Source organism: Theropithecus gelada, chromosome 16, assembly GCF_003255815.1.
Source record: "Theropithecus gelada isolate Dixy chromosome 16, Tgel_1.0, whole genome shotgun sequence".
In the NCBI taxonomy this organism is placed as follows: domain Eukaryota; kingdom Metazoa; phylum Chordata; class Mammalia; order Primates; family Cercopithecidae; genus Theropithecus; species Theropithecus gelada.
Genome location: NC_037684.1, coordinates 29,055,319 through 29,083,087, shown reverse-complemented (window position 1 = coordinate 29,083,087; position 27,769 = coordinate 29,055,319). Strand labels below are relative to the sequence as shown.

At 39.0% G+C, this 27,769-nt stretch overlaps 3 protein-coding genes across 3 annotated transcripts; all 3 read left to right on the top strand.

The window, feature by feature from the left end:
- Positions 1-10,128: 10,128 nt before the first annotated feature.
- Positions 10,129-10,714, top strand: LOC112610076 (keratin-associated protein 3-1). Its single transcript, XM_025363378.1, has one exon. It carries the CDS (start codon positions 10,162-10,164, stop codon positions 10,456-10,458), a length of 297 nt encoding a protein of 98 aa, XP_025219163.1. The 5' UTR covers positions 10,129-10,161; the 3' UTR covers positions 10,459-10,714.
- Positions 10,715-19,367: 8,653 nt separating this feature from the next.
- On the top strand, positions 19,368-20,067 carry LOC112610030 (keratin-associated protein 3-3). Its single transcript, XM_025363296.1, has one exon. It carries the CDS (start codon positions 19,407-19,409, stop codon positions 19,701-19,703), a length of 297 nt encoding a protein of 98 aa, XP_025219081.1. The 5' UTR covers positions 19,368-19,406; the 3' UTR covers positions 19,704-20,067.
- Positions 20,068-25,092: 5,025 nt separating this feature from the next.
- Positions 25,093-25,843, top strand: LOC112610024 (keratin-associated protein 3-3). The gene has a single exon (XM_025363288.1). It carries the CDS (start codon positions 25,176-25,178, stop codon positions 25,470-25,472), a length of 297 nt encoding a protein of 98 aa, XP_025219073.1. The 5' UTR covers positions 25,093-25,175; the 3' UTR covers positions 25,473-25,843.
- Positions 25,844-27,769: the final 1,926 nt, after the last annotated feature.

The window sequence follows — 27,769 nt, the reverse complement described above, 5'->3', positions numbered from 1 at the left end:
CACTCACAGGTGGGACCATCTAGTTGCAGGAAAACAAGCTCAGGGCTCCCATCGATTCTACACGATGGTGAGTTGTATAATTATCTCATTCTATGTTACACTATAATAATAATAGAAATAAAGTGCACAATAAATGTAATGCACTTGACTTATCCTGAACCAACCCTACTGACCTCCCCAGTCCATGGAAAAATTGTCTTTCTTGAAGCCGGTCCCTCATGCCAAAAAGGTTGGGGGCCACTGCTGTATGCTATATCCCAAGCTAAGTAAGTGTCATATGAACTTAATTTCATTGAGTACTTACATCAATCCTGTAAAATAGATACTGTTACCTTACCTTCGTAGATGAGGAAATCAAACCTAAAGGCAGTTCAATAGTTTGTTCATAAGTAAAACACAGAAATACAAACCCAACTCTGACCCCAAAATTCATGATGAGACCACGAAGTTAAGGAATTGGAAGTAAAGATTGGTGTTGGGCGATTCAGTAGATCTAAGGATATCTCTTTGGGCAGCTGTGGGCTTCAGAATAAGTTCCCCTTTGTGCCATTACGTTCCTATTTCTCGGCTCCAAGACCTCCTTTCTGTACTCTGCAAAACACAGCGTGACTTTGCCCATTGTTCTGTTAGGCTTTTCCACTAGGGGGTGACAGAGGAAAACTGCAAAGCTGGAAGAGGAAGGTGAGATTTGTTCCTTCTTTCTGCTCCATTTGGGGCTTCCTGTATGCTAAGCAGATCCCAGGATAATCGCCCCAAGTCACACTTCTCAGTCCAGCAGGTGCAGATCCTGCCCATGGCAGCACACGAATTCAGTTTGCAGTTTTCTCAACACTTGTAGAACCAGCTTCATTGTCTCCTTTCCAGGGTCACCAGGACTAACCAGTCCTCTCTTAAAACAACAGTTTCAGCTCTACAGGACATCCGCCTCTCTAAGGTTTAATTCCTTGCCTCTTACATTTAAAGCTAGGCCTTTAAAGCTTCCCTTGAAAACCAGGACTTTCTGCAGTTTCCACATTTGTGATATTTTAGAGTCCTCTTTCAATCCTTTCAGTTCTCTAGTGAACAACTTAAAAATTCTTCATACAAATTTTATTCAATAGAAAAAACAGCATTTGGTTCTCACCTCCTGTGGGACCCTAACTGTTATACTCTTATTACCTTTGGAAAATTCAATTATTTAGTGAGCCATTTGTACAGAATGTTCACTTACTCCCTTTCATTAATCACCATAGTGGATATGAGAAAAAAATTATCTCAGAGCTTTGGAGATGGTAGTCAGAGAATTACAGCATTTTAGGCCTGACAGAATCCAACTGAGAAACTAGAAAGATTACTTGGCAACGTTAAGCTCTGTAGTTAAGAAAGTTCCACCTTTTCTACCAAAAGCCTTCCATGAAAAGTGGGATGTGCCCAGACACCTGACTGCAGACAGCCCTTTGTTAACGACTGATTTATCCCCCAAATCATAACTCTGACTTAAGAAACCTATTGTCCATCATGATTATTCTGTTAAATGCCATTAGACAGAATTAGTTTTAAAAGCTCAAAGACACAAAGGGATTTTGAGAAACTTGAAGGGAGAAAATGTTGAATCATCACATCAACTAAAGCATGAAAGCCTTAGGTAAGACTGGAGATTTAGAGTTTAGTAAAATCGTTTTGTGAGGTTGAGAGAGACTAATCCAAAGCACCAAGTATTATGAGCCTATGTTGGCCTATTCATTTCTAAGCATGTTCTCTTTGTTCTTCTTTGTTCCTGCATTACAAATATGACATAGAGAAACAGGACTGGTACACTACACAACACGAAAATCAAAATCCCTGACTTTTAATGGGTTAACACTTAATATACAAAATGTCAAGACTTTTGCTTTCTCAATTTTTTAGTATCTTATTTATTTTAGTTGCATGAATGAAACACACCAAATATTTTCCCAAAAGGATCAGAGAAGTCTTTTTCCAAATGGGGTCACAGTAAAGAACTACAATTATGTTAACTCTAAGACAGTACTGACTTGTTCAAAATATGACACCTGTGACCCTGAAAAAAAAGATCCTAGTGGGCTGATAAGCTCACGGTAGGAAGAAGGGAAAGAACTCAGGATTTGCAACTGAAGCCAGGAAGCATGAGGAAGTTAGAGAAGAGCTGGAGATGACAGAGGTTGACAGCAACAGCCACAAAAAGGCTCTTAAAAGAAGGAAATTCAAGGTTCTGTATTCAGGAGAGGTTGACGGAGACAAAACAATAGAATCCTAGAGATAGAATTCGGCAACTCTGAGGTTAACATTTTTACCCTTTATTCCTACACTTGTTGGTTTAGTGATCAGACGAGGCCAAACGGAAAGAGAGCTGCACAAAAGCCAGGGATAGAAGTTAGAGGGAACCGGAAGCTGAGACTAGAAGTAATACGAAACACTTGATTTGTGTGTTAACACGTACTAAGCAAAACAAACTTGTCATGTTGTTTTTCAGGGGTCCCCAAGTCCCGGGCTGCGGAGCGATAGCTGTCCCTGGCCTGTTAGGAACTGGATCACACAGCAGGAGGTGAGCAGCAGAGGAGCAAGTATTCCCGCCTGAGCTCCGCCTCCTGTCAGATCAGCAGATCGGCGGCAGCATTCGATTTTCATAGGAGCGCAAAGCCTACTGTGAACTGCACATGCGAGGGATCCAGGTTGCACACTCCTTGTGAGAATCTGTCTGAGATGGGACAGTTTCATCCCAAAACCATCCCACTCCCATCCCACCCACAGTCCGTGGAAAAATTGTCCTCCATGAAACCAGTCCCCTTGTGTCAAAAAGCCTGGGGACTGCTCTTGTGTTTGAGTATAGGTTAACAATTTGATCACCCTAAAGACGTTTTTAACTGTAGGAAGGGACAGAGAGTGAGATGAGAAAGGAATCAGAAGACCTGAGTTTAAAATCCCAAATCTACTCTCACTCACTGTGACCTTAGACAAATATTCTCAGAAGCTCAGTTTTGTATTGTATATCAAATGGGGGTTCTAATATGTCACAGTATTGCTGTGAATAATAAATAAGGTTATTAATAGTAATACGCCTGGCATATAGTAGGTGCTCGAAAAATTTTATTTTCTATTCCTCTTCTCCATTCAAACGTATGTCTTCAGGAGCAGAAAGCCCTTTTGGCTGTGGAGAGAATAGCATGAGCCAGATAGTCATGTGTGGAAAATAGCTTTAAAAATAGGAAAAGCATTGCTTAGGGTGATGTTGTATTCCATTAGAATAAAATGAATCACACAAAAATGATCATCTCATTCTCAGTTCAAGCGCTTCATAGTAAGCAAAATTTTCATCTGTGTGTTGAAGCCTTCCAAATCTTCACCTCCAGCACTGAGCGTCGTGTACTCTCAAAAATCAAAACACGCTTAATATTTGTGGGAACGTTTTCCTCATGTTATCTTCCTCCTTTCTGCTCTTTTCATCCCAATGGACTCAGAAGTCAAATTTCCACTCAGGAAAACTGACCAGCTATGATTACAAGCTGTTGCAATACATCTTATTCTACAGAGGAAATTCCTAACTGTATCAGAATATAAATTGTATCACTTCATGTAAATCACAGAGAGTGATGAGAAAGACGGAATGAGGAAGAAGTTACGCTCAAGCAGATAGAGCACTTCTTCAGTCCCCTCTGAGTAATAAATCCTGCTAGGCATTTGTGATGGCTGCCTCCTGAAAAAGGCAACGTGGTAGAGAGGACATGAGGAGCACACACTGCTTCCCAGTGATCTCACAGGGCTCCAGCAAAGCAAGGTCGAGGGGCACAGTGCCCTTTGTGGAGGTGGGGTCTTCACTGGTTACAAAAACTATAATGAAGACTATCAACAGGCAGGCTTCCCAGGCCTGAGAAACCTAAAAACTAAACTCCCAAATTTAGCCCTAGATGCCCTATTGTTGGAGAGGAAGAATACCTGAAAATGTCAGGGAAAAAAAAGCTCCAGCCTCCCTCTGCTTATTTAGTAACAACCATCACACCTATTAGGATCATTTACTGAGGACTTACTATGTTCCAGGCACTGCATTGCACACTTCACTGCTTTCTTTAATTTATTCTTTAAACATCCTATCAATGTGATAGTAACATTAGCCATATTTACAAATGAAGGAGTTAAAGAGGTAAGTTCCCTGCCTTAGAAAAATATATACCAGTCGTTCTCCGTGGGTCTACTTAATTCAAGTTCAAACTCCTCATCCTGGGGTCAAGACTCTACTTCTTGCTTTTATCTCACACAATGGTTCTCTAGACACACTGCACTATTCACGGCTTCCTAACAACCATTTGTTCTTTTCCGCTTCTTCTATGCATTTACTGCTGCTGTTCCTTACAGCTGGAATGCCTTTCCTACTCCTCTGCCTTGCATTCAAGCCCTGTGTACCCTGAGAATCCCAGTAAATTCTATGATATTTAAGGGTACACCATGTCCTGCTTGTCCTTGAATGTCCTCAGTCTCCTAGCACAGTACAAAGCAAATACCAGGTGCTCAACAGAGATTGGTTGAAATAAACCAAGTTATGTATTTTCTCTTGAAAAATGTAATAATCAATAATAGAGAGATTATAGATTAATGTATAGTGACTAAGAACATAGACTACGGAGCCAGATGGCCTTGGTTCAGATTTTAATTCCACCACTTACCAGCTATTGACCTTGAGCAACTTACTTAACTGCTCTATGCCTCAGTTTCCTTTAGGTATAAAAGAGAGGATAGCTTTAATACCAGCCTCATAGGGCTGTGGTAAGAATTAAATGACATGATGCATGTAATGCACTTTTTTTAAAAATCTGTTACACAGAAAATTCTGTATGAGAGTTTGCTCTTTTCATATAGTCAACTATATGTTTAGTAAAATAAGTTAAAAACTCAAAGTATATTTTAAACCCTAGTGTCAGCTAATATTTAAATACATAACAATTAAGTCTCTTAATTTCAAAAACTTTTGAGTACTACAGGAGTTCTTTGGAAAAACAGTGATTACTTAATTCAATGCAGGAGTCGGATTTATGTAATCAATTGAGAAAAAAGTCTCTGATTCAAAATAAAATTGTAAAGTACAACTATTGCTAGAAAATAATTCCAAGGATGAAAATTCCAAAGCTTACTCTAGAATAATTATAAGTTTAAATATCTCAATATTTCACATAGTAGGCAGCTTCAAATTGTATTTCACCAGTGCCTGGCATATAGTAGGTACTGAAATTTTATTGAGTGTCTATTTTCCTAAACAGATTAATTTAGTTAATACATATTTTTATATATTAATCATACATAATTATCTGTTACTATCTGTATACTCCACAGCCTACAATAATACATAAGAATTAAACTGAGAGCCTAGGGTTCCCAGGAAGAAATAGGTAACACTTCCAGCCAGCTGGCTAAGCAACCACTTGCAAGAATGTTGCATGTGCCACGTGACTGAAAGCTATGAGATCAGCTCTGCATGTTGCCAGATGACAACTATAGAGACTATCAGATGCCCTCAAGTGGAAAACACCACTATTTCCATTGAAAAGAAATTCAATTTGGGGGTAATTTTTAGTGCAAGCTAATAAAGGTGGCAAGAGATATATCAGGCTTGACTATAACCACAAACTGGAAAAAAAGAAACAATCTGATGCAACTGGAAAAAACTCCCAAAGTTCACCATTTAACCCAAGCCCAGAATCCTTTGCGTGAATGCTCAGCAAATAGCAAAGTAAACAAAGAATAAATTGATATCAATGGCAGCCCTGATACCAGCCATTCTTTCTTTCAATCTATATTACAAAGGAATGAATGCACTGGCAGTTTCAAAGATCATGCAATTCAGGAAATGAAGACCACATGTTTTTACTTACTAGGCATTTTTATTAGGATGACAAACTTTAAAGGTTTCTATATCCTGCTTTTGTGAAGGGATGAAGAATTCCAACAGGCTTTAGGAAAATTGAGTGGCCCTGAGGTGTGAAGCTTCCTAACACCCCTGCTGACTCAGGAGGTGCCACTGTGGAAGGCGTTTCCCAACAGCCACCCAGAAATTCACTGAGTTGTTGGGAGATGGATGTTGGTAAGGCACAAAGTGGCTCACAGCAAAACATGACTAACGCACATAAAAGTGACTATCTCATAAAAAAAAGCAAAATTTTTCCCATATGTTGGAGCCTCCCAAATCTTCACCTCCAGCTGGGCTTCCCCTCACGGCTTCAGGACGCTTTGTCTGTAGGTCCCAAACTAAATTCATCTCCAATCCCTTTCCTATCACTCCAGACAGCAGCCTTTTTCACGAGTAAATCTGACACCTAGATATGATCCTTGGCTCCACGCATCCTCTCAATCAGCATGACCTTTCATCTCCACTTTCAAAAGGGCTTCCAAACTCTACCACCTCTTAACAGTTCATCAAAAACTGGCATCAACTGTCTATCCTCACACTTTCTAGTCGTGCCAGTTTCCACTTTGCTCTGCTGCAGTTCATTTTCCTTTGAACATAAATCGCACCTTATCACTCCCTTCTTGAAGTCATCCAGTGGATTTCAACACCCTTAGAGTAAAATCTAAACTGTGTAGAACAACTAAAAAGTCCTACACTCCCTGCCACCTGCCACCTTCTGTAACCTCATTTCTTATTACACTCCTTCAAAATCCTACACGCCCTGCCACCTGCCACCTTCTGTAACCTCATTTCCTATTACACTCCTTCTCTTCGCTATAGTCCAGCCACTCTGACCACTCTAATTAAGGTAGGTACACTCCCCGGCACTTCTCTGGAGTTCTTATTTATTCATTTCTTAGTTTTTGTATTGTCTGTTTCTCCCACTAGAATTAACACCTTGACAATAAGGACCTTATCTGACCTGTTTATTGCTCTATGCTTAGCACCTAGCATAGTCTTAGACATTTTGTTGAAGACATTAATAAATTTTAAAAGTACATGAGCATAATCTACAGTTATATAAAATTTAATTCCACAAAAGTATTGATTTTGTGCAAGCGATTGCTATCAGGTGAGCCATCATTCGGTGTAACTTTAACATTATTACTTAATATCCTTACTCTTGGTTTCATCATCTGTGAAATGGGTGCAGTAACTGTGTACCCCATAGTGATCTTAAAGGGTTGTAAGATATAAGGAAGAAGATACACTATAATACTTAGCACCATGCCTGACACATGGTATACATCCAATACGTGCAAAGTGTTAGCAGAGGATTAGTGTTCCCATTACCTTAAAAACAAAAATATTAATTTTATTGTGGAAACTGATGTACTACCCAGATGGTGGTCCCTAAAAACTGAATGATGTGGTAAGAAATCTCTGATAAGTCCCTCTTCTCTATTCCCACAAAACTATGATATCTTCTAAGATACTCCTCACTCCCCTAGAACACCCAAATAGCTTCCTAATTATTGTCCCTGTCTTCAAATTACCTCCTTTCTACAGCATAGTCTTTTGATTACGAAAATAGATCTAAACCCAACTCCCCTTGTGGTCCCAAGACCTTCAATGACCTGGCCCCATCCTTCCTACCAATCTTACACTCAACTAATCTTGAGGGTCCTCTGCACTGTAGTCAGACAATACCCCTAAAGCAAGAGGGAATCTGGCACAGTGATTAAGGCCATGAAATCTGAAGCCACACTACTTGGCTTCAAATGCCAGCTACTCACTCACTAGCTACTTAGCCCCTCTGTGCCTCAGGTTCCTTGTCTGTCAAAGGGCAAGGATACTATCATTGCATACATCATCATAAGGTTGTTGTAAGAACTGTATGAGACAATGCATGCAAAGCACTCAGCACATTACCTAATACTTAGTAAGTGACAATGATATCCATGATGAACCTCCCCTCAAAAACTACAGTGTATTTCCAAAATCTAGTCATGTCACATACCTGTTCAGCAACCCTTAGATAATGACCATTGCCTACAAGATAAAGTTCAAAATCCTAAGTGTAGGATACTAAGCACAGTACAAATTCTTCATGCTATGGCACTAACCCATCTTTCCACCTCCATTCCAACAGATTCAGAACCTATGCTTCAACCAGGCAACACTTTTTGTCCTCCCATGAGTGCCCCGTGGCATTTTGTTTTAATGGCTGAAATCCCCTTCCTATTTATCTCTATCTGCTAAGCTCCTTTTCACCCTTCAAGATCCAAACAAATGTTCTCTTTCTGTGAAGGGCTTCCTAAGTTTTCCAGGTAAAGTCTATAGCTTCTATCTCTAAACTCTCATATCATAACCTGGAAAATCTAAATGTACAATCCTTTGTTATTGTTTGCTGGTTTACTTCTCTGTGTCTCTCTTCTTTTCTATGACCCCTGTAAGGGCAGGAGCCTATTGCAACTTTTTGCATGATGCCCAACGTACAGCAGGTGTTCAATCAATGAGCATTTGATATGTAAATTCTAATTTTGATATGTAAATATCTAAGAGAGATGTAAATTCTAGCATAGGAATCCAAAACTGCAAAATCATTCCAATAAGAAAATGGCTAAAATGAAAGCAGTTTCATGCTAAGCATTTTTTTTAAATCCATCATCTTGTTGATTTGCATCTCATTTGGCTTTTGATTCCTCTGCATTGTACAATTTTCTACTTGTCTTTAGAACTTGAGCCATCTTATCTGAAAAAATGGGTCAAGAAAATATATACATGTTTTTAAACCTTTCTAAGTAAGCTATTTCTAAAAGTTTTACCAGTTCAATATTTTTCCTATTCTAAAGTAATTTTAAATCATACTAAATTTTCTACCTTCATCTACTTTTAAAACTTTATTTTTAGAGTTTTAGTGGTTTAGATGAAACTTGGAAATGTCTCTATTCTGGACCACAGAGCCTGGAAATAAGACAGGGGTGTTCGATGTTTTGGCTTCCCTGGACCACTTTGAAAGAAGAAGAATTGTCTTGGGCCACAGGTAAAAAACACTAACACTAATGACAGCTGATGAGCAAAAAAAAGAAGAAAAAAACCACAAAAAATCTCATAATGTTTTAAGAAAGTTTACAAATTTGTGCTGTGCTACATTCAAGGCCATTCTGGGCCACATGTGACCTATGCCGCAGGTTGGACAGGCTTGCTGTAAGTTGTTGCTAAATCTCCCCAAGTATGTTCCATAAAGCACTGACCTATAAAGCTAATCTCTGAAAACAAACAAAAAGCAGTCCATGGTCAGGTAAGTTTGGAGAAAAATATATGCTCTATCTTTGTATTGAAAAGTCGTAGAGCACCTTTGCACATTAAAGGCTCCGAGAGGCCCAACAATGAAGAACTCAGCCTTTCCCAAACTTATTTACCAGAGAACCCTTTCAAGTCCCTTGGAACTGGTGTTCATGGAACTCAGTCTGGGAAATACTGCACCATTTTGCTTCTGAATGGCCCAACACAACTAGATTTTTGGTCATAAATAATCTTCATTTACAACACAGTTGGATGGAGCTTAAAGGACACCCATCTTTGTCACCCATGCAGGTCTTCATTCCCACCTGCAGGTTCTTACCAAGTTATCGTTCACAGCATACTTGAAAGAAATGGAGAACAAATGATTTGTTACAGCTCTGTAAAAAGTGCCTCTTTACACAAAACCAAAATCTATTTCTCTATAGATTCTATCCATTCATCTTCATTCATTTCTTGGAGCCACAAATAATAAATCTAAAATGTGATATCATTTTTTCAACCAGAGGGCATAAAGGATCACATAGAACCTTTGGTCACTGGTAGAACAACAAACAAAAAGCTTACTTATCCTCTTCATCTGAAAAGTAAACAAAAGAAGTGGGAAAGGTTTGCAGATGCCTGGCATACCAAGCCATTATTAGTGAGGGTATAATGATTAGAAGATAATGGCCCGGTACCTTTGAAGACTGGAATGAAGCTTTCTGTGTAGTGACACACTGGCAATGTGAAGAGTCCTAATTTAACAACAAAACAACCTAAATCTCTTTTATGAGGTGAGCAGTGTATCTTAGGTAATAAACACTTAAGTAATTAGACGGTTTTTATGGAGATAGCTATAAAGTGAAACATGGGGAAAAAACCCTCAGTAATAGGCTGACGCCCAGGGAGATGGGTATATAAGAGCCAGGGTAGAAGAGAGGAGCATCGAGACACCAAAGGACTTCTCTCGACTCAACAAAAACCCACCTCCCATTGCTATGGATTGCTGTGCTCTCCGCTCCTGCAGCGTCCCCACTGGCCCTGCCACCACCTTCTGCTCCTTTGATAAAAGCTGCCGCTGTGGAGTCTGTCTACCCAGCACCTGCCCACATGAGATCAGCCTCCTTCAGCCCATCTGCTGTGACACCTGCCCCCCACCCTGCTGCAAGCCTGATACCTATGTGCCAACTTGCTGGCTGCTCAACAACTGTCACCCGACTCCCGGCCTGAGTGGGATCAACCTGACCACCTATGTTCAGCCTGGCTGTGAGAGTCCCTGCGAGCCCCGCTGTTGACCAGCCAAGTCTGCACACGTTCCGTGAGGTGGCTGCCCAATGTCCTCTGCACCACCCGGGCTTCGGCACTCACTACTGCCTACATCAAGGCTAAGGCCATCCCAATCCCCGGGGCCAAGTCTTGATGAATCTTCTTAATTCTTTGCTCCTTTCGGTACAGTTGGAGACCTCCTTTCTGTCTTTTAGGCTATTTCATCACTCTTGAGAAATAACCATTTTGACTATTTGTTAATAAACTTTATTCTGGCTTAGCAAATATGACCTTGTGATGATTTATTTTCATGTTTCCCATTAGGGAAAGTGGAATGCCTACCTAAACCTGAACAGCAAGTTAACACACTACCCAAGATTTACCCCAACGGAATAAGAGCTCTCAGTGGAATTTATCGAAAAAATAGACACTGGTTATTTGTGACAGGTTAAAAAGTAAAAAATGTGGTAGTTCATTTATAGAATCTTTTTATTTAACAGATATTTATTTAATAGATATTATTGGAAGACATCCACTGTGCAAGCACTACGCTAGAGTCTAGAGATTAATAGAATGTTTTTAAAATACTGGATTTTAGTTTCCATTGATTCTGACATTGATTTTTCTTTCTTCCTTAATTGACTAAATGAATTGATCACTGTGCTGGTGTGTATAAATAATTTGATCATCCTAGTCAAAGTCATCTGAAATTCTGAGCTCAAAATGTAAAGCAATTTTGAGAAGCATATACATCCATTTCTTCCTATATGCTGCCTTCCAAAAAAATCCATTTTGAATTAATATCAGCATTTATTGAGTATTCATTGCGCCCTCAAATGGGGCTTACATTGGTTTACATTAGTCATGACCATGATTAGAAGTTTGCTAGTCTAAGTGACATATAATATCATGACAATGAAATATACTTAAAATATCAGACCACAGTGTAGTATTTTCTATACACCAGAAATAGTCACACAATTCTGAGAACAAAAACACACAGTTTCTATTAGAACAAAACTTCTACGATAACCACTAATTCCTAATTCATGTCCTTATTTATCTTAGAAAAATCTAAGTGCGATTAGGTCTTTGCGGAAAATAAAGGTATGGTGAGATACACACACACACACACACACACATATATATACTTTTCGACTTGCCTTTGGCCTTTGGGCCAATTGCTTCCCTCTCAGTCTCAATTTCCCTGTTACTAAAGTGGTTTCCCACCTATAGTTTGGTTTCCTACAGTCTCAGTTAGCTTGTTATTACTTTCTGCCTTGCTTTTGTCTCAGGATTATTGTGAGGACCAGATGTCCTCAAGTGTGGAAACCACCATGTCCACAGCATCAACCTGTTACACATGAGAGACTCCCACCATTACTGCCACATGGCAGTTCCCAACTTTCTCACCAAAAAGCAGCTTTTAAAAATATTTGTTTGTTTATTTATTTGTTTATTTCAGTAGCTTTTGGGGTACAAGTGGTTTTGGTTACATGGATGAATTACACAGTGGTGGTGAATTCTGAGATTTTGGTACACCCGTACCCGAGGAGTATACATCGTACCTAATGCGTAGTGTTTTGTTTCTGGCCTGCTTCCCACCCTCCACCTTTTGAGTCTCTAAAGTCCATTATATCACTCCATATGCATCTGCATACTTAGTTTAGCTTCCACTTATAAGTGAAAACATGGTTTTTTGTTTTCGGTTCCTGTGATTTCCCACTCCATTTCACTCAGAATAATGGCCTCTAGCTCCATCCAAATTGCAGCAAAAGACATTGTTTCATTCTCTTTAACAGCTGAGTAGTATTCCACGGTATATATATATACACCACAGTTTCTCTATCTACTCATTGGATGATGGATACTTAGGCTGGGCATCTTTTTATTTCTTGAAATATGTATTTTTCCCAAATGGCTTTCTTAAAAAAGTTTAATAATTCCTTCATTTTTGTTCATAAACACATTTATAAATATCAATGAAATGTTTAGGATTATTATAGAATAACCTTTGTTACCATACCAAGTTACCTTTTTCCTAGTCAAAAACAAAGAAGTTTCATGTTTTCATACATGCTAGTAAGGGATAAAAATTTAGAGTTTGTTTTTAATACTGAAAATAACTCGAAGTTCCTACTACTACTACCATGGGTCTTTAGCATTCACGGGCCCTGGCCTAGTTATAAATCCCCAACTGGAAACCAGAAGATGTATTGTTTTAGCCCTGGCTCTGCCTTGAGCTGCTTCTGTGGCCCTAAACAAGTCAATTAAGTTCTTGGGGTCTCAGGTGTTAAAGCAGTAAAATGGGTTGGTTAATCAGACCATCTCTAAGGTTGCTTTTCGTTTTAACATTCTATGATTCTAGATCATCCAGAAGCATTCTAAGTAACAAGTACCCTGTGCAACTAATCAAGCCCGTTCTACCTCATTACTTTTACTGCTTTCATTGGGAATAGCTCACGTTGAGTGAATATCTACTGGGCATACTAATGAGGTAGAAGGTGGGACTCTACTCCAGAGGTGGGGCTCAGATACCAGACCAAATTGAGGGCTAGCTAAAACAGGATGGGGACAGAAACAGCTTTCCAATCAGACATGCCCACCAGCATGCCCTGTCAATTAACCGTTGCCATGGCAACACCTGAGTTACCACCCCTTTCCAAGGCAAAGACCCAATGACCTAAAAGTTTCTACTCCTTCCCTAGAAATTTCTGCACAAACCACTCTTTAATCTACATCTAATTAAAAGTAGGTGTAAATATGCAAAACTGCCCTGAGCTGCTACTCTCGGCCTACAGAGGTAGCCCTGTCTGCAGGAGCAGTCATGGAGCTGTAACACTGCTGCTTCAATAAAGCTGTTTTCTACCTCTGGCTTGCCCTTGAATTCTTCCCTGGGCAAAGCCAAGAACCCTTGCAGGCTAAGCCCCACTTTGGGGCTCCCCTACCCTGCATCACTAACAAGTGAAGAAAGGCCACTAACAGGTGCAGAAACTCAGGCTGAGAAAGACTAAAGTACTTGCAAAAGTTATGTAAATCGTAAGTGAGAGAAGGAATTAAACCCCAAACTAAGTCCCAAGTCCCTTCTCTCTCCACTACACCAAAGCACTCGCCTTCTCCACAGACAGCAATATGTCAAAGAGAAATGTGATTATAGGTGGTTGTCTTTATTCAGGAGAAAGTATATGACACTTGACAATATACTCTCTACTATCCCTGTCAATTGTATGTTTTGTTGTACACAGCAGCTCTGCTTTCTCTGCGGCGATTACAGTCTAAAATAAAATGAGGGTATACGATGAGTATTTAAAAAGGTATTCATGTTTCCAAGGTAAGAACAAACCTTTTTTAAAAAGTCAGACTTCACTGATTAGCAGTGTCAGCAGAGAAGAAATATTGGCTGGATCATTAACTTTGAATTGAAATGCAGAATGTTTGGCAACTCAAACACATTTTCAGTTTTCTGATGAGCATCAATAATCAAGGTAAAACAACTGCCCTTAACGTTAATAATTGTTTATCCTTGATAATATAATAATTTTAAAAATGGTATTTCATTTTTCCTTCAAATTGTTCTTGAGGCTGGGCGCAGTGGCTCATGTCTGTAATCCCAGCACTTCGGGAGGCCGAGGTGGGTCTACTGTGAGTCTGTTAAACTTCTTTCCTTTATAAATTACCCAATCTCGGGTATGTCCCTATAGCAGCGTGAGAACTGACTAAGACAATATGGAAGTGTCTACAGGTGAGTAAGTGGAAAGCTACACTGACACCATTTTGAAACTACAACAGGAAGCAAGTTTGAATGTAGCAACACAACTAAATGAAACTGAAGGAGAGCTCATCCCGTGTCTGATACACAAGAAGTTAGTGAGTTATTTTTACAGGATTATGTAAACAGCAACAAGGATGTTCCGTCCAACATTCTGATGGACAGAAGCCGTGTTCCCTGAGATAGGTGGATATAAAAGACCCATAGAGGACAACTTTGTAGAAGAAAGCCTTTCTTTGCAACAAAACATTTTCCTGGTCCACTGTCACCATGTCTTGCTGTGATTCCTAGCTCCAAGGATGCTGCAGCGTCCCCACTGGCCTGGCCACCACTATCTGTCCCTCTGACAGAAGCGGTCAATGTGAAGCCTGCCTGCCCAGCATCTGCCCTCATGAGATCAGCCTCCTTCAGTCCACCGGCTGTGAAACCTGTCCCCTGCCCTGCTGCGTGCCTGACTCCTATGTGCCATCCTGTTGCCTGCCCAACAAATGCCACCCAAATACTCAACCCTGAGTAGGCTCTCTGTCACCACCTGCGTCCAGCCTTGTGAGTGTGAACCACTTTGCTGCTAGCCAAAGAGCTTTGCCCACATTGCCCTGAGGACCTTCAGTAGTCATTAAGGGCTGCTCAGCAAATGGCCTTTAATTAGGCCATTTGGAAGAAGATATTATAGCACTGTGCCTTCAGTTTTACAGAAGTTTTCTTCTCCTGTTTCGATCAATGATTTCAAATGAGAAATGGAAAAAGAAAATGCTATCATGGATCTCCCTACTTCAAAACTAAATAAACCCCACAACTCCCCAAACCACATACTGTCTCAACATTAATGCTATCACTACCCAACGACTCTTGACACATGCATCATGAACTTATAAATATATCCAGCAGAATTACACTTTCTGATGACATCAACATAAATTTCATAGCCAAAAAGAGGCCTCACAGGCATACGTAGATACCTGAAGAAAACTGCGAGGATAGTGAAATGCATTAGGCTCTAAGCTTAGAGTCGTTTTAAATGCCAAGGTCAGCATCTAACTTTAATGTTTGTTTTTTCCCTGCCTCTAAATAAACTCACATGTGTCCTTAAAGAAGGAGTGAAGCTGGCAATTTGAGATCAACATGCTCACAGAAAGGACCTCAAAGATTGAGCTAACCCCTATTTTTTTCACCATCTCATTTAAGTAAATCTTTGAATTTAAAAATGTTGGCTGGGCGCGGTGGGTCATGCCTGTAATCCCAGCACTTTGGGAGGCCGAGGCGGGCGGATCACCTGAGGTCTGGAGTTCGAGACCAGCCTGACCAACATGGAGAAACCCCGTCTCTGCTAAAAATACAAAATTAGCCAGGTGTGGTGGTGCACGCCTGTAGTCCCATCTACTCCGGAGGCTGAGGCAGGAGAATGGCTTGAACCCAGGAGGCAGAGGTTGCTGTGAGCAGAGATCACGCCATTGCACTCTGGGCAACAAGAGCGAAACTCCATCTCAAAAAAAAAAAAAAAGTTTTGACAACTGTAAAGCAATTCACACAAAAAATGAATCACTCTGCTTATATAAAGGGTTACTGTTATAAAAGGCCATTACAAAAATAAATAAATACCTTTTTAATTCTAATTTGAAATGTAATCCAATGCAACAAATATTTATCAAATGCCTACCCTGTTTCAGGCATTGTCCTAAGTGCTTGAAAAAGACAAATAAGGCTAACATACGATTACCACTTCCAAAACCTTGCATTGGAGTGAGGAAAACAAATTTAAGTGACAAACTATAAAATACAGCAGAAAGAAATGAGGTTGAAAGGGAAGAATAGGCAGCCCATTTTGTGAGAGCAGAGAAAAGGATGCAAACATCTAGAAGAATCACCTAAAGTTTCTTTATGAAGGGGATGTTTGGCTGAATCTTGAGGGAGCAACATGATTTGGAAAGTAGAGAACTGGGAAAGGTCAGTTTAAGTTAAAGAAACAGTATGAACAAGGTCACAGAGGGTAAAGTACCTAGGAGACTCCCGCCTTCACTTTATGTGATGTGCTGTATGATTAACATATGCATGATTCACATAGCTATCATTTTTGTGGTGAGAACACTTAATCCATTCTCTCAGCATTTTTCATTGCAGTGTATGGTTATTCACTATAGTCACCATGTTGTATAGTAGATCTCCTGAATCTATATAATATTTCAAGATAAATTTTAAAAGAGAAGTCAGAGAGAACACAGAGAATGGGAGAGGGTCTTCTTCATATATTCTACTTGCCAAGCCTCTGTCTTCTAGATGAGAGAGACTGGTAAGTCAAGAGTAAGTAAACATTAAACATTTCCTTGACGGTTTCGATACTAGTTCATTAACTTTGAATTTTATAATATACTGGGAAGGCCACTTGAATTTGCTTCTCTGTTCTTCGGTGGTAAAGTGTAGGTATTGAGGCAGGAGAATAGCAAAGGGAATTAAAACTTGGATAAAGGGCGGAGTGAATAAAAGCAGGGACCAGAAGCAAGGTGAAGGGGCAGGTAAGCAAGAAGCAAGATAAAAAGCAGAAGTTAGACTAGGTGCCGTGGCTCATCCTGTAATCCTGGCACTTTGGGAGGCCAAAGCAGGTGGATCACTTGAAGTCAGGAGCTCAAGACCAGCCTGGCCAACATGGTGAAACCCCCCCTCTACAAAAAAATACAAAACTTATCTGGGTGTGGTGATGGGCACCTGTAATCCCAGCTACTTGGGAGTCTGAGGTAGGAGAATCACTTGAACCCAGGAGGTGGAGGCTGCAGTGAGCAGAGAATGCCACTGTACTCTAGCCAAAACAAACAAAAAGTAAGATAAGAGAAGAAAGCAAGTCCCCCATTGCCAGAGCAGGATAAGGACCAAACCAGTAAGGGGCAACTCTTCATGGATAAGCATGTGCGTTAAAGAGAAAAAGTATCCTTAACATCACCTTGTATGAAAATCAGCTCATTCAGGCTTATGCATATGGACCGCATATCACGTATGTACTTAAAATTATGGGCTGGAGGTGGTGTGCAAGCACACAGGGACCAAAGCAACTAAGCAACACACCTGTCCATCAAAGAGGCAGACACTGGCTAGAGATTAGGCAGCCTTGGGAAGACACACACACACACACACACACACACACACACACACACACACACAAAAAGACCCGAACTGCACCAAGCTGGGGGTTGGTCTCACAGAGGTCGGTTCGCTCTCCCCCTCTTAGAGTGTAATACTGTGCTTAATACACTTTTGCTGCTTCGTTTTGCTGTGTGTGTCTCGTCCAATTCTTTGTTTGGGACACCAAAAGCCCTGGAACTGCATGGCACCATCTGGTAACAGTATGATGTTCAACACCCTTGGCATTTGTTGTAAATTCCTGCTCATAAAAATGATTTGAAAGTTGTTTTCTGTTTTTTTGTTTTTAACTTTTAAGTTCAGGGGTACACGTGCAGGTTTGTTACATAGGTAAACTTGTGTCATGGGGGTTTGTTGTACAGATTATTTCATCATCCAGGTATTAAGCCTAGTACCCATGAGTTATTTTTCCTGATCCTGTCCCTCCTCCCACCTTCCACCCTCTGATAGTTTCCAGCGTCTGTTATTCCCCTCTATGTGTCCATGTGTTCTCATCATTTAGCTACCACTTATAAGTGAGAACACGCAGTATTTGGTTTTCTGTTTCTGCATTAGTTTACTAAGGATAATTGCCTCCAGCTCCATCCGTGTTTCTTCAAAGGATGGGATCTCCTTATTTTTTATGGCTGCGTAGTATTCGATGGCATACACGTGTCACTTATTTTTGTTGTTAAAAAGAAAAAAAGATAAACTGGTTGTTTTAACATATAACGTATAAGGCTTACCTATGAATGACATTTGATATTTTCCAATGATTTTAGTCAGCTTTCTTCTCTTTTAAATAGATCTTACTAGTTTTTGGTAATGTGCCATCAGAAACAATCTACCAAGAATCTTTGCTTTCTGTTTATTCAACAAATTGCCACAACAAGTATGTAATTTAAATTATACAGTATTATCTGAAAGGATTTGTGCTGATCATGGACAGGTGTAGGAAGATGTTGGAATCTAGAGTATTACACATTTGAGATTATCTGGTTCAATTTCTGGCTGACTGAAATAAGGATGTTGTTTAAGGCATACCTCAAAGGAATTTCAATCTAGTTCAAGATCCAAGATATGAAAACAAATAAACAAGCAAAGTAGGGAGTAAGTCAGTGAAAAAGTGATTTTTATGAATGCCATAGTTCTAAATTGCATTGGGTCAGATTTCCTGCCAAAATCCACTGTTGTTCTGTGACTCTTAAGGTTTCTCCTTTTCATTCCTATTTCATCTTATTTTAAAGTGCATACACCATTCACATGAAAATGAATCAAGGCTGAGGTGGTTTTCTTTTAATGGTACATTCAACAAAGAATGGCCACTGTGTGGATCCTTCCTTCCTTCCAATGAATTTATACTTTGATTCACCACAAGATTGGTGTAACTTTGGGAATAGAGACTCTTTTAGAAAAAAACGATCCATAGAATAATACAACTTTGAGAAATTCACTACGGATTTATTAAAAATAACAGAAAGGAATTTCATCCTGTACCACTCTGCCACTTTGCTTGCTCAATAGAACCTGAATTATAATATCACTAAATAATGCAAACATGTCTGAGATGCCTGTAGCCACATGAAACATTCATCTGTAAATAGCCATATTCTTGTTGACTTTATTGAGTTGAAAATGGTCCAATTCATCACTTGAGTTACTCATTCTGAAATTAGTCATTAGAAATCACATTATGTGATCCACAGTATTTTAAATTAAGAGGGAAAACAAGAAGAGTTTGGCCTCCAAAATTACAGCTGAATTGTCACTTGGATTGATTACCCATAAAAGTCATGTAAGGTTTGGCATGCCAGAACCCTGTGAAGACAAAATGTGATGACCTTGTGACAAAAATGACAAGTCAATGACTCAAAAATATGATTAATTTAACAAGAGCGGGAACTCTTAATGGACATGTAAATGCCAAACAGATTAGAGAATCTCAGTGAAAAAGGGTGCCATAAACAAAACAGGAAGCCTACCAGCTGGACCAATGCCCACTTGGGAGGGTATATAAGAGCCCTAACAAGAGAGGAGACATTTGTACCTCACCAACCTCATCTGTCTAAGAAACTGAAAGCTAACCAGACACCGATTGCCATGGATTGCTGTGCCTCTCGCAGCTGCAGTGTCCCCACTGGGCCCGCCACCACCATCTGCACCTTCGACAAATCCTGCCGCTGCGGAGTCTGCCTGCCCAGCACCTGCCCACACACGGTTTGGTTACTGGAGCCCACCTGCTGTGACAACTGTCCCCCACCCTGCTACATTCCTCAGCCCTGCGTGCCCACCTGCTTCCTGCTCAATTCCTGCCAGCCAACCCCAGGCCTGGAGACCCTCAACCTCACCACCTTCACTCAGCCCTGCTGTGAGCCCTGCCTCCCAAGAAGCTGCTGATGGATGGCTACTTTGCTCAGTGCCCGACAACGAGGAATCCAGAAGCTGTCTCTTCAGTAGTCACTTGCCTCAGTAGTTTACCAGATGTTAAGGTAGATCAGATGGCCCAGATATGAAGAATTTACCTTTGGTTTTAATGGGGGGAAAAAAGAAAAGTATTTTTCATGGTTATTTAGCTGAATAACCATTTGGTTCCTGTGGGCAGGTGAATGTGTTTTATTAGCAAAATACTGTTTCAATCTGTAAGACCTCAGATTACATGTTCTTGATCATAATGCTTCCTGGCTCTTGTTTCTTGTATTGGGTATTTCCATAGAAGAAAATTTCTTGGTGGTTTTTCCAATAAACTATATTTCTCTGGCAAGACGTGTCCTTTATTTATGTTAGTTTTGGGTATATTTCTTCCATTTTAAAAAGGTAAAAAAAGATGATTATTTTAATTTTTTAAAAAAGAATCTATTGGCAGAATGACTAACATTCTGGATACTACTAACATGGCTTGCTAACTTTTAACAGGTTCTCTTTGACATTTGCCTTCTCTTCTCTCTTCCTCCTCAGACAAATGTAATTTTGGTGTGAACCAACATTTATTTGTCTACTCTTCACTAGTAAATCATTCATTTAGTCCTTAAAATAGCACTAATGGATAAGAATAAATGAAGTTTTAAGAGTTATTCAACATTCTCAAAGTCATAGTTGCTTACTTAGAAAATCAGAATTCAGCCTCTTGTATGTCTGACTCTAAAGCCCAATTTTTCCTACCACAATACTACCTTCAATACTAATGAAGCCAGAAGCTTAATGAGCACAGTTATGAAATAAACCCAAAATACGCAAGAGAAATAAAACATGTAAGATTCTTTAACAAAATCCACATTGGATTATAATAGAAAAAGAGTACACTGGTTCATAGATTAAAATTGGCAAGTATTCAATTCTAAAATCTGGGTATTTTGGAGGTATACCTATTTCAACTTCATCTTCTCTTAGAGAGAACTCAAAGTGGTCAACTCTAGTCACAAGGCACCAGGAATATACCTCTATTTGCCACCGTACTCTGCACAGATGTTCTACCACAGTAATCAATAGAATGCCAATACTTTTCAGGTGTCTCAGGTTAAGAGCTAAAACTCTGATTAAATATGCTTTAATTCATTACTGAATTTTATCAGCCTACTTAATTTTATCTCACAAAGATTTTTCTTTTCCAAGCCTAGAGAGAACAAGTACATATATGTATATATACTATATACTAATACATTCAATACATTTATGTAACACATATAAATATATGTGTGCATGTATATCTATACATAATACATATATAAAGACACAAGTCAAAATCTGAAAATTCATTGAAATAAAACCACAAGAATACATGCAAGGAAAAGAGTAGGACAAGGAAGGGGAGAAGTAAATGCTTTTAAGCACGCTTGTTTTAAAATGTCCTCAATGTACCTGTTAGTCCCTTCAGAAAGAAATTTCTCAGGGGATTCCACAGGCTTTTTACAGCTCAACCTTAAATGAACAGAACTTAGCAGCCATGGAGTCTATGGGACACAACAGAGGATACTGTCAACAAGAGATTCAGTCCATTCACTCATTCATTTGTCCATATTTCCTGAGTGCTTATCCTGTGTCAGGCATCACATTAACGCCAGGAGTAGAAAGATAAAAGAAATGCTATTGCCTCAAGTCTCTAGAGCCCTCAAGTCTCTCCCAAATCTGGTGAAGGAGAAAGACAAGTTATAATCACAATAATTGCAATGCTGAGGGATTCTGCTGTGACTGGGAGGTGAACAGCATGGCATGCAAGCATACAGAAAGAATAACTAAAACCCAGATTTGGTGATTCAGTGTCAGAGGTGAGAAATAGTTATGGAAAGCCTCTGAGTTACCCAGCCTAAGCTTTAAAAGATGAATAGGCAGCAGGAGAGGTAGGGAACAGTTGTTCCAGACAGAACAACAGCTTAATAAATCATGGAGGCAGCAAAGAGGTTGGGGTTTTTAAGCCACAGGAGGTAGTTGGGAATGACCGGATGAACAATGCATTGAAGAGGGTGAGGCAGAGAAGACAGAAATACAAAGACCCAGACACAAGGGACTCCCCAAAGCAAAGGGGTTTGGACTGAAACTTTGAAGCAATGAAAGATTTCAAGCAAGAGACCAATATAATCATGTTTTGCTTCTAACTGTCTCTTTTCATTATTAATCTTGGATTTACGTCTTCACTGTCCTGGATCCCTCCATTGACTGTAGAAAGATATAATTAAAACTGGACTTCTTGGATGTGTGCTTGTGCGTGTGCGTGTATGTGTGTGTCTAGATTTTTAGCACTCCGAAAATCTACCATCTCATCAAGAATCACCATGCTTTTCTTACAACTGCTTAAAGAAAAAAGATACCCTTTGTTTTTAAAAATAAAATGCTTAGTATCTCTGACACATAGTTTAAACTTCCATTTCTAACCACATAAAAGGTAGCTCTATCCCAATAGGTCCTATATTTAGTTTTTAACACACTGGCTCCCAAACCATCTAAATCATCTCACCTCTCTATGAATCACTATCATCATTTATAAACAAAGGAGAGTAATTCCCAGGTCTCTTAGACCACTGCAGAGAAAATACATTTTAATAAAGTGCTGCACGTCTTGTTAATAAAAGAGAAGAGCTTATTATAATAAACTTGTTGCATTACAACTGTTTGTAATCTGTAACCTTGTCTTATTTATGATTAGAGAAACACAATGTTCTGCATAAACAGTAACAGTTTCTCTAAGCTTTTACGGTGAACTTAAAGTAATATTGTATCCCAGGTAAGAAGCTGATAGCTTTCTGCCATGAAATTCTAACCCTGAGGGTCTGCAAGCCATGTTTCCTTTGTAATGTTTCCCTCAAAATAACTTTTTTCTTTTATTTTTTGTCTTTTGCCCTTAGAATCCAATCTTTTTCCTTCCTATTATAATGTATAATAGCAGCAACTTATAATAATATGTTATGTGTATGAAAAATTCTTCCCCCAAACTATAAACTTCATGAGGGCAAGGATGGTGCCTATTTTGTTTATTGCTATATATCCAACATTTATTACAGTGACTAGCACATAGTAACTGCTCAGTAAATGTCTGTTGAATTATTTTTTAAATAATAAGTGAAATAATAATCAGTCCTAAGTAAAAGGGTGTACACTTTGGCAGGTATTCATACAAAAATAAATCTAGTGAAAGTCCAGGAACCAGCAGATATCATGAATTCTGTCTTTCAAGCAGAGCCATAGAGAGATTTTCAAATTTTTAAGTTTGTTAATTTATATGCCAAGCACTTTCTCTAATAGTAGATGTGATTATTTATTTATTTATTTGTATAAACTTCTAATATAAATGTTTGCTCTTTCCTGTAAGGTTGCTCTCTTGCTTACCTTCATCTCTTTTTCTTTTCTTGTTTTGACTGTTTCTTTTATCTTTACCTTGCCTTGAATTTGATCTGTAATTTGCTTTAATCATGATAATAATTTATTTTTGCATAGCACTATATGGTTGTCCATGAGCTTTCACCCTTTTTATCACATGTGAACCTCACAGTAATCTCCTGAGTGGAGGAATATGTATGTTATTACCCTAATTTTGCAGAGAAAAAAGATGAAGCTCCTAAAAGTGAATTACTTACCATAAGAAGGAAGGTAACCAGCAGCACCAGGAACAGTCAAGAGCTCTTCTGACTCCTAATGTGGTCCTCTTAAATATACATCCCCATTCCCAAAACATACAAACATGCACCCCACCGTGTACCACTCTACAGGTGTGCCTAAAGGAGGAGGTGGGAGGAATGTGAGAAGAACCATGGCTTGCAGGATGCATGAGACCAAGCTGAGCGGAAATGGTTTGAGGTGTAGAAATGATATTGGCCACAAGCCCACCTTGTGCTCCCTCTTAAACACTGAACTATGCCAGCAGTCTAAACAGCGTACTGATAGCAGAATCCAGGTCTTTCCAACCACAGCTACATTTGATTTCAGGAAAAAATGCAATACTTTGTAAAAAAAAAAAAAAAAAAAAAGGAAAGAAAAAAAGAGAGAATGAAATCAAGTGTTAACAGATTAATTTAGCTCAGGCTCATAAGTTTCCTTTGGTGATAATTTTACTTGAATTTTAGTTTTGTATTCTTATTATTTTATTTAGTCTATATAGACAGAAGCTAACAATTCAATTTGCCTACCATTAGCAGTGAAGGAAAGAAAGCAAGCCAGCTCTCAATAGAAGACAGATGGCCAATATGCATATGAAAGAATATTTCAACCTAGCTGGTTATAAAAGAAATACAAACACGATAATCATAAAATTGTGTTTTTCACCCAAGAAACTGGAACACACCTTTAAAATAAAGTATCTGTCAACGGTATAGGAAATGGGAATTCTTAATCAAACACACCTGGTAGAAATAGGTAATTTGAAAAAAAAAAAAACCAGGTAAATAGAACCATTCTGAAGAGCAGTATGGCAATGATATGAAAGGCCTTAAAACTACTAGAAATTAACATTTGCCCCTATAATTCTACCAAATAATTAATTCTGTTTCTGAAATAATCAAAAATATGCACAAAGATTTATATACAGAGGTGCTCTATTGCCACAACTATTGTAGAGAAAAGTTGAAAATAACCTCAATGCACAGTAATATACATTTTTAAAGTAACATAGAAGTGCAATTATATAATAAATACTAAAATATTAGAAGTAACACTATCAAATATCTTTTAAAATATAATTACATACAGATACATAGATATACACAAAGGCAAGTTTCAGAACCTATGCACAATGTGATTCCTCCAGTAATGTAATGTAATACTAAACAAATGTATACAAAATATTTGTAGTAAAAAATTACAATAATAAGTGTTTTATAAAGTTTTTCCATATTTCTCAACAGCATATTTCTCCATATTAATGTAATTTTGATCTTCAAAAGCCTCAAAGCTAAAAGAAAGTAAAATTAAGTTCAACTCTTTAAAACAAGGATACTTTATCAGACAAATTGGTATAGATAAAGTGACAGATTAAAAATAAAGCAGCACTGGAGAGCAGGCCCACATATTGTACAGACTCACTGTCATGCAGTATTCCCCAGCAGGGCTGGTGTTGAAAATATAATAACAGAAGGCTTTGGTGATACCTCATAAAGCTTGTGTTCCAGTGACAAATAGCAAGGGTAATCAGTTCAGATTTAGCAATGAACTCAAATAAAAGTTAATTAGGAAAATGGGGACTCTTTACAGTGTCTAAATGTCAAACAAATTAAAGAATAATGGGTGCACTAACATAAACAAGAACCAGGAAAGAAGCCTCTTGGCTGGACCAACTCCCAGTGGAGAGGATATATAAGAGCCCCAGAGAAAGGAGAGATATTCACACCTCAGAAGACTCGTCCTTCTTTTCAATCAAACCCATAAATACCACAGACGCTGATTGCCATGGATTGCTGTGCCTCTCGCAGCTGCAGTGTCCCCACTGGGCCCGCCACCACCATCTGCACCTTCGACAAATCCTGCCGCTGCGGAGTCTGCCTGCCCAGCACCTGCCCACACACGGTTTGGTTACTGGAGCCCACCTGCTGTGACAACTGTCCCCCACCCTGCTACATTCCTCAGCCCTGCGTGCCCACCTGCTTCCTGCTCAACTCTTGCCAGCCAACTCCAGGCCTGGAGACCCTCAACCTCACCACCTTCACTCAGCCCTGCTGTGAGCCCTGCCTCCCAAGAAGCTGCTGATGGATGGCTACTTTGCTCAGTGCCTGAGGTTGAAAGAGTCAGCATAGAAGCTTTAGCGTTCACGTATCTCAGTACCTACAACTAATGTGCTCTGTTTTAGAAATTGGAACAAGGATGTTGCTATCACAATCACCCCTTGCAAATAAAAAGAGACCAAGAAACTTTCAATGACCATTCAGCCATAACCAACTGCAGTCTGAATTGGTGGATGCCTACAGCTTCCCGAAGCTGTTCGATTCCTTCATATTAAAGTGTCTCTTTCTGTGGTGCTTTGGGAATTCTGTTTCCAGTCTTGGGTGCTATCTTTCTGGAAATTAAGGAAGTTCTTCATGATTATCCTAATAAATTTTACATCTCTGGCATAGCACAAATGTCTACAATTACTTCTGTTTATTTCTGTTCATTCATTAAATGTGTTTCTTAACTCTGAACATTGGCATTTTAAGAAAAACTGGGAACCTTAGTGAAACTAAAAATGGTGGCAGTATGGACAAAAATTTAATTTTGCTGTTCTTGCTGTTTTAAGAAAATTAAACGTCCTTGCATATAAGATGGTCTAGTACATCGGCATATTTGAAAGTAGACTTTTCCTGACTTGTCCTCCAAAAAAAATGGTTTCAGACAGGTTGAGAAATATTGAACATTACCCAAACACCAAATATGACAAAATACATAAACTAATCCATATGACATGAGCTATTTATGAAAAAATTATAATAATGTCATTATTTATTCAACTAAGATTTATTAAATGCCCATGGTGTGTCCTGTGTTTTATTATCCTTGCTGAAAATAAGCTAACCATCTGGCAGGTGAAACAAATACAAACACAACATCCATTTGTTTCTTCCTACAGTTAATAATTATTTGTCAAATGTCAATTGCTGTGTTATAATAAAAAAAATGATGTGTTCTACCAGGAGTATTAGTAAAGTGCTGTGGGATCATAAAATTGAGAACAATGAAGACTGTTGTCATGGGGGTAAAATGGGAAAGACATGGTCAAAGAGGAATTGACTGCAACCTAGAAGGAGAGAAGGAGGAGAGAATTCAAGATGGAAATACTCTGTTCTTCTTGCTCTAGACATGTCACATTTGCAGCACGAGTAGCTGTATCTAAATGGAGTTTGGAAAGCTATTCTGGAGAGGAAGAAGATATATGTAGGTAAGTGAAGAAGACTGTGTAAAAGTTCTCAAGTACTTACAGAAGGCACAGTTGCATATACGCTGGCTGAAATTCCATCAGGCACAGCAAAGAGTGGCTGCTGGGTGGTTAGAAGCTGAATGGAGATAACAGAGGTCATTCACTATTAACAGACTTTGAGGTTCCAGCCTATCAGGGTAGAAAAAAGGATTGAAAAAAAATTGAAGAAGCTAAGAAGCCTGTGGGAAAGTATCAAGTGGTGAAACAAGGATGAAATTGGAGTCTCAGAATTGACAGGAGTTAAAGAATAGGAAATAAAAATTTGGGAGGGAATGAAAGCAAAAATTTTCAAAATTTGATGACATATTTTATTAACCCACATATTCAAGAATCTCAACAAACTCTTAGCAGGATAATTGCAATACACACACACACACACACCACCTACACATATCATAGTCAAACTGCTGAATAACAGTTAAGAAAAAAAAAAAATCAAATAGAAGGCGCAAAGAAAAAATGAATGTCTGACTTCTCTTTAGATAAAATGGGTGTCAGAGGAAAATCAAACCTCATTTATAAGGTCCTAAAGGAAAAAAACTGTGAACACTACAGTCTGCAAAAACAACCTTCAATATTAAAGAAAAAATAAAAACACTTTTAGGTGAATAAAGCTGACTTCTTTTTTAAGTGCCTGAAAATCTATACTATAAGAAACACTAAGGAAGTCCTTGTGGTTTAAGAGTAATTTTACCTCAATGACAAAAAACAAACAAACCAGTTCAGAAAAGGACAGAGAACTTGAATAGACATTTCTTCAAAAAACATATACAAATAGCCAATAAGCACAGGCAAAGCTACTCAGCATCACATCACTAATCATTAGCAAAGTGCAAATCAAAACTACAATGAGACATCACCTCCCACCCATTAGGATGGCTACCATAAAATAAATAAAATACAAAAAACAAAACGGCCAGGTGTGGTGGCTCATGCCTATAATCCCAGCACTTTGGGAGGCCAAGGCAGGCAGATCACTTGAGGTCAGGAGTTTGAGATCAGCCCGGCCAACATGGGGAAATCCCGTCTCTACTAAAAATACAAAAATTAGCCGGGCGTGGTGGTGGGCTCCTGTAATCCCAGCTACTTCGGA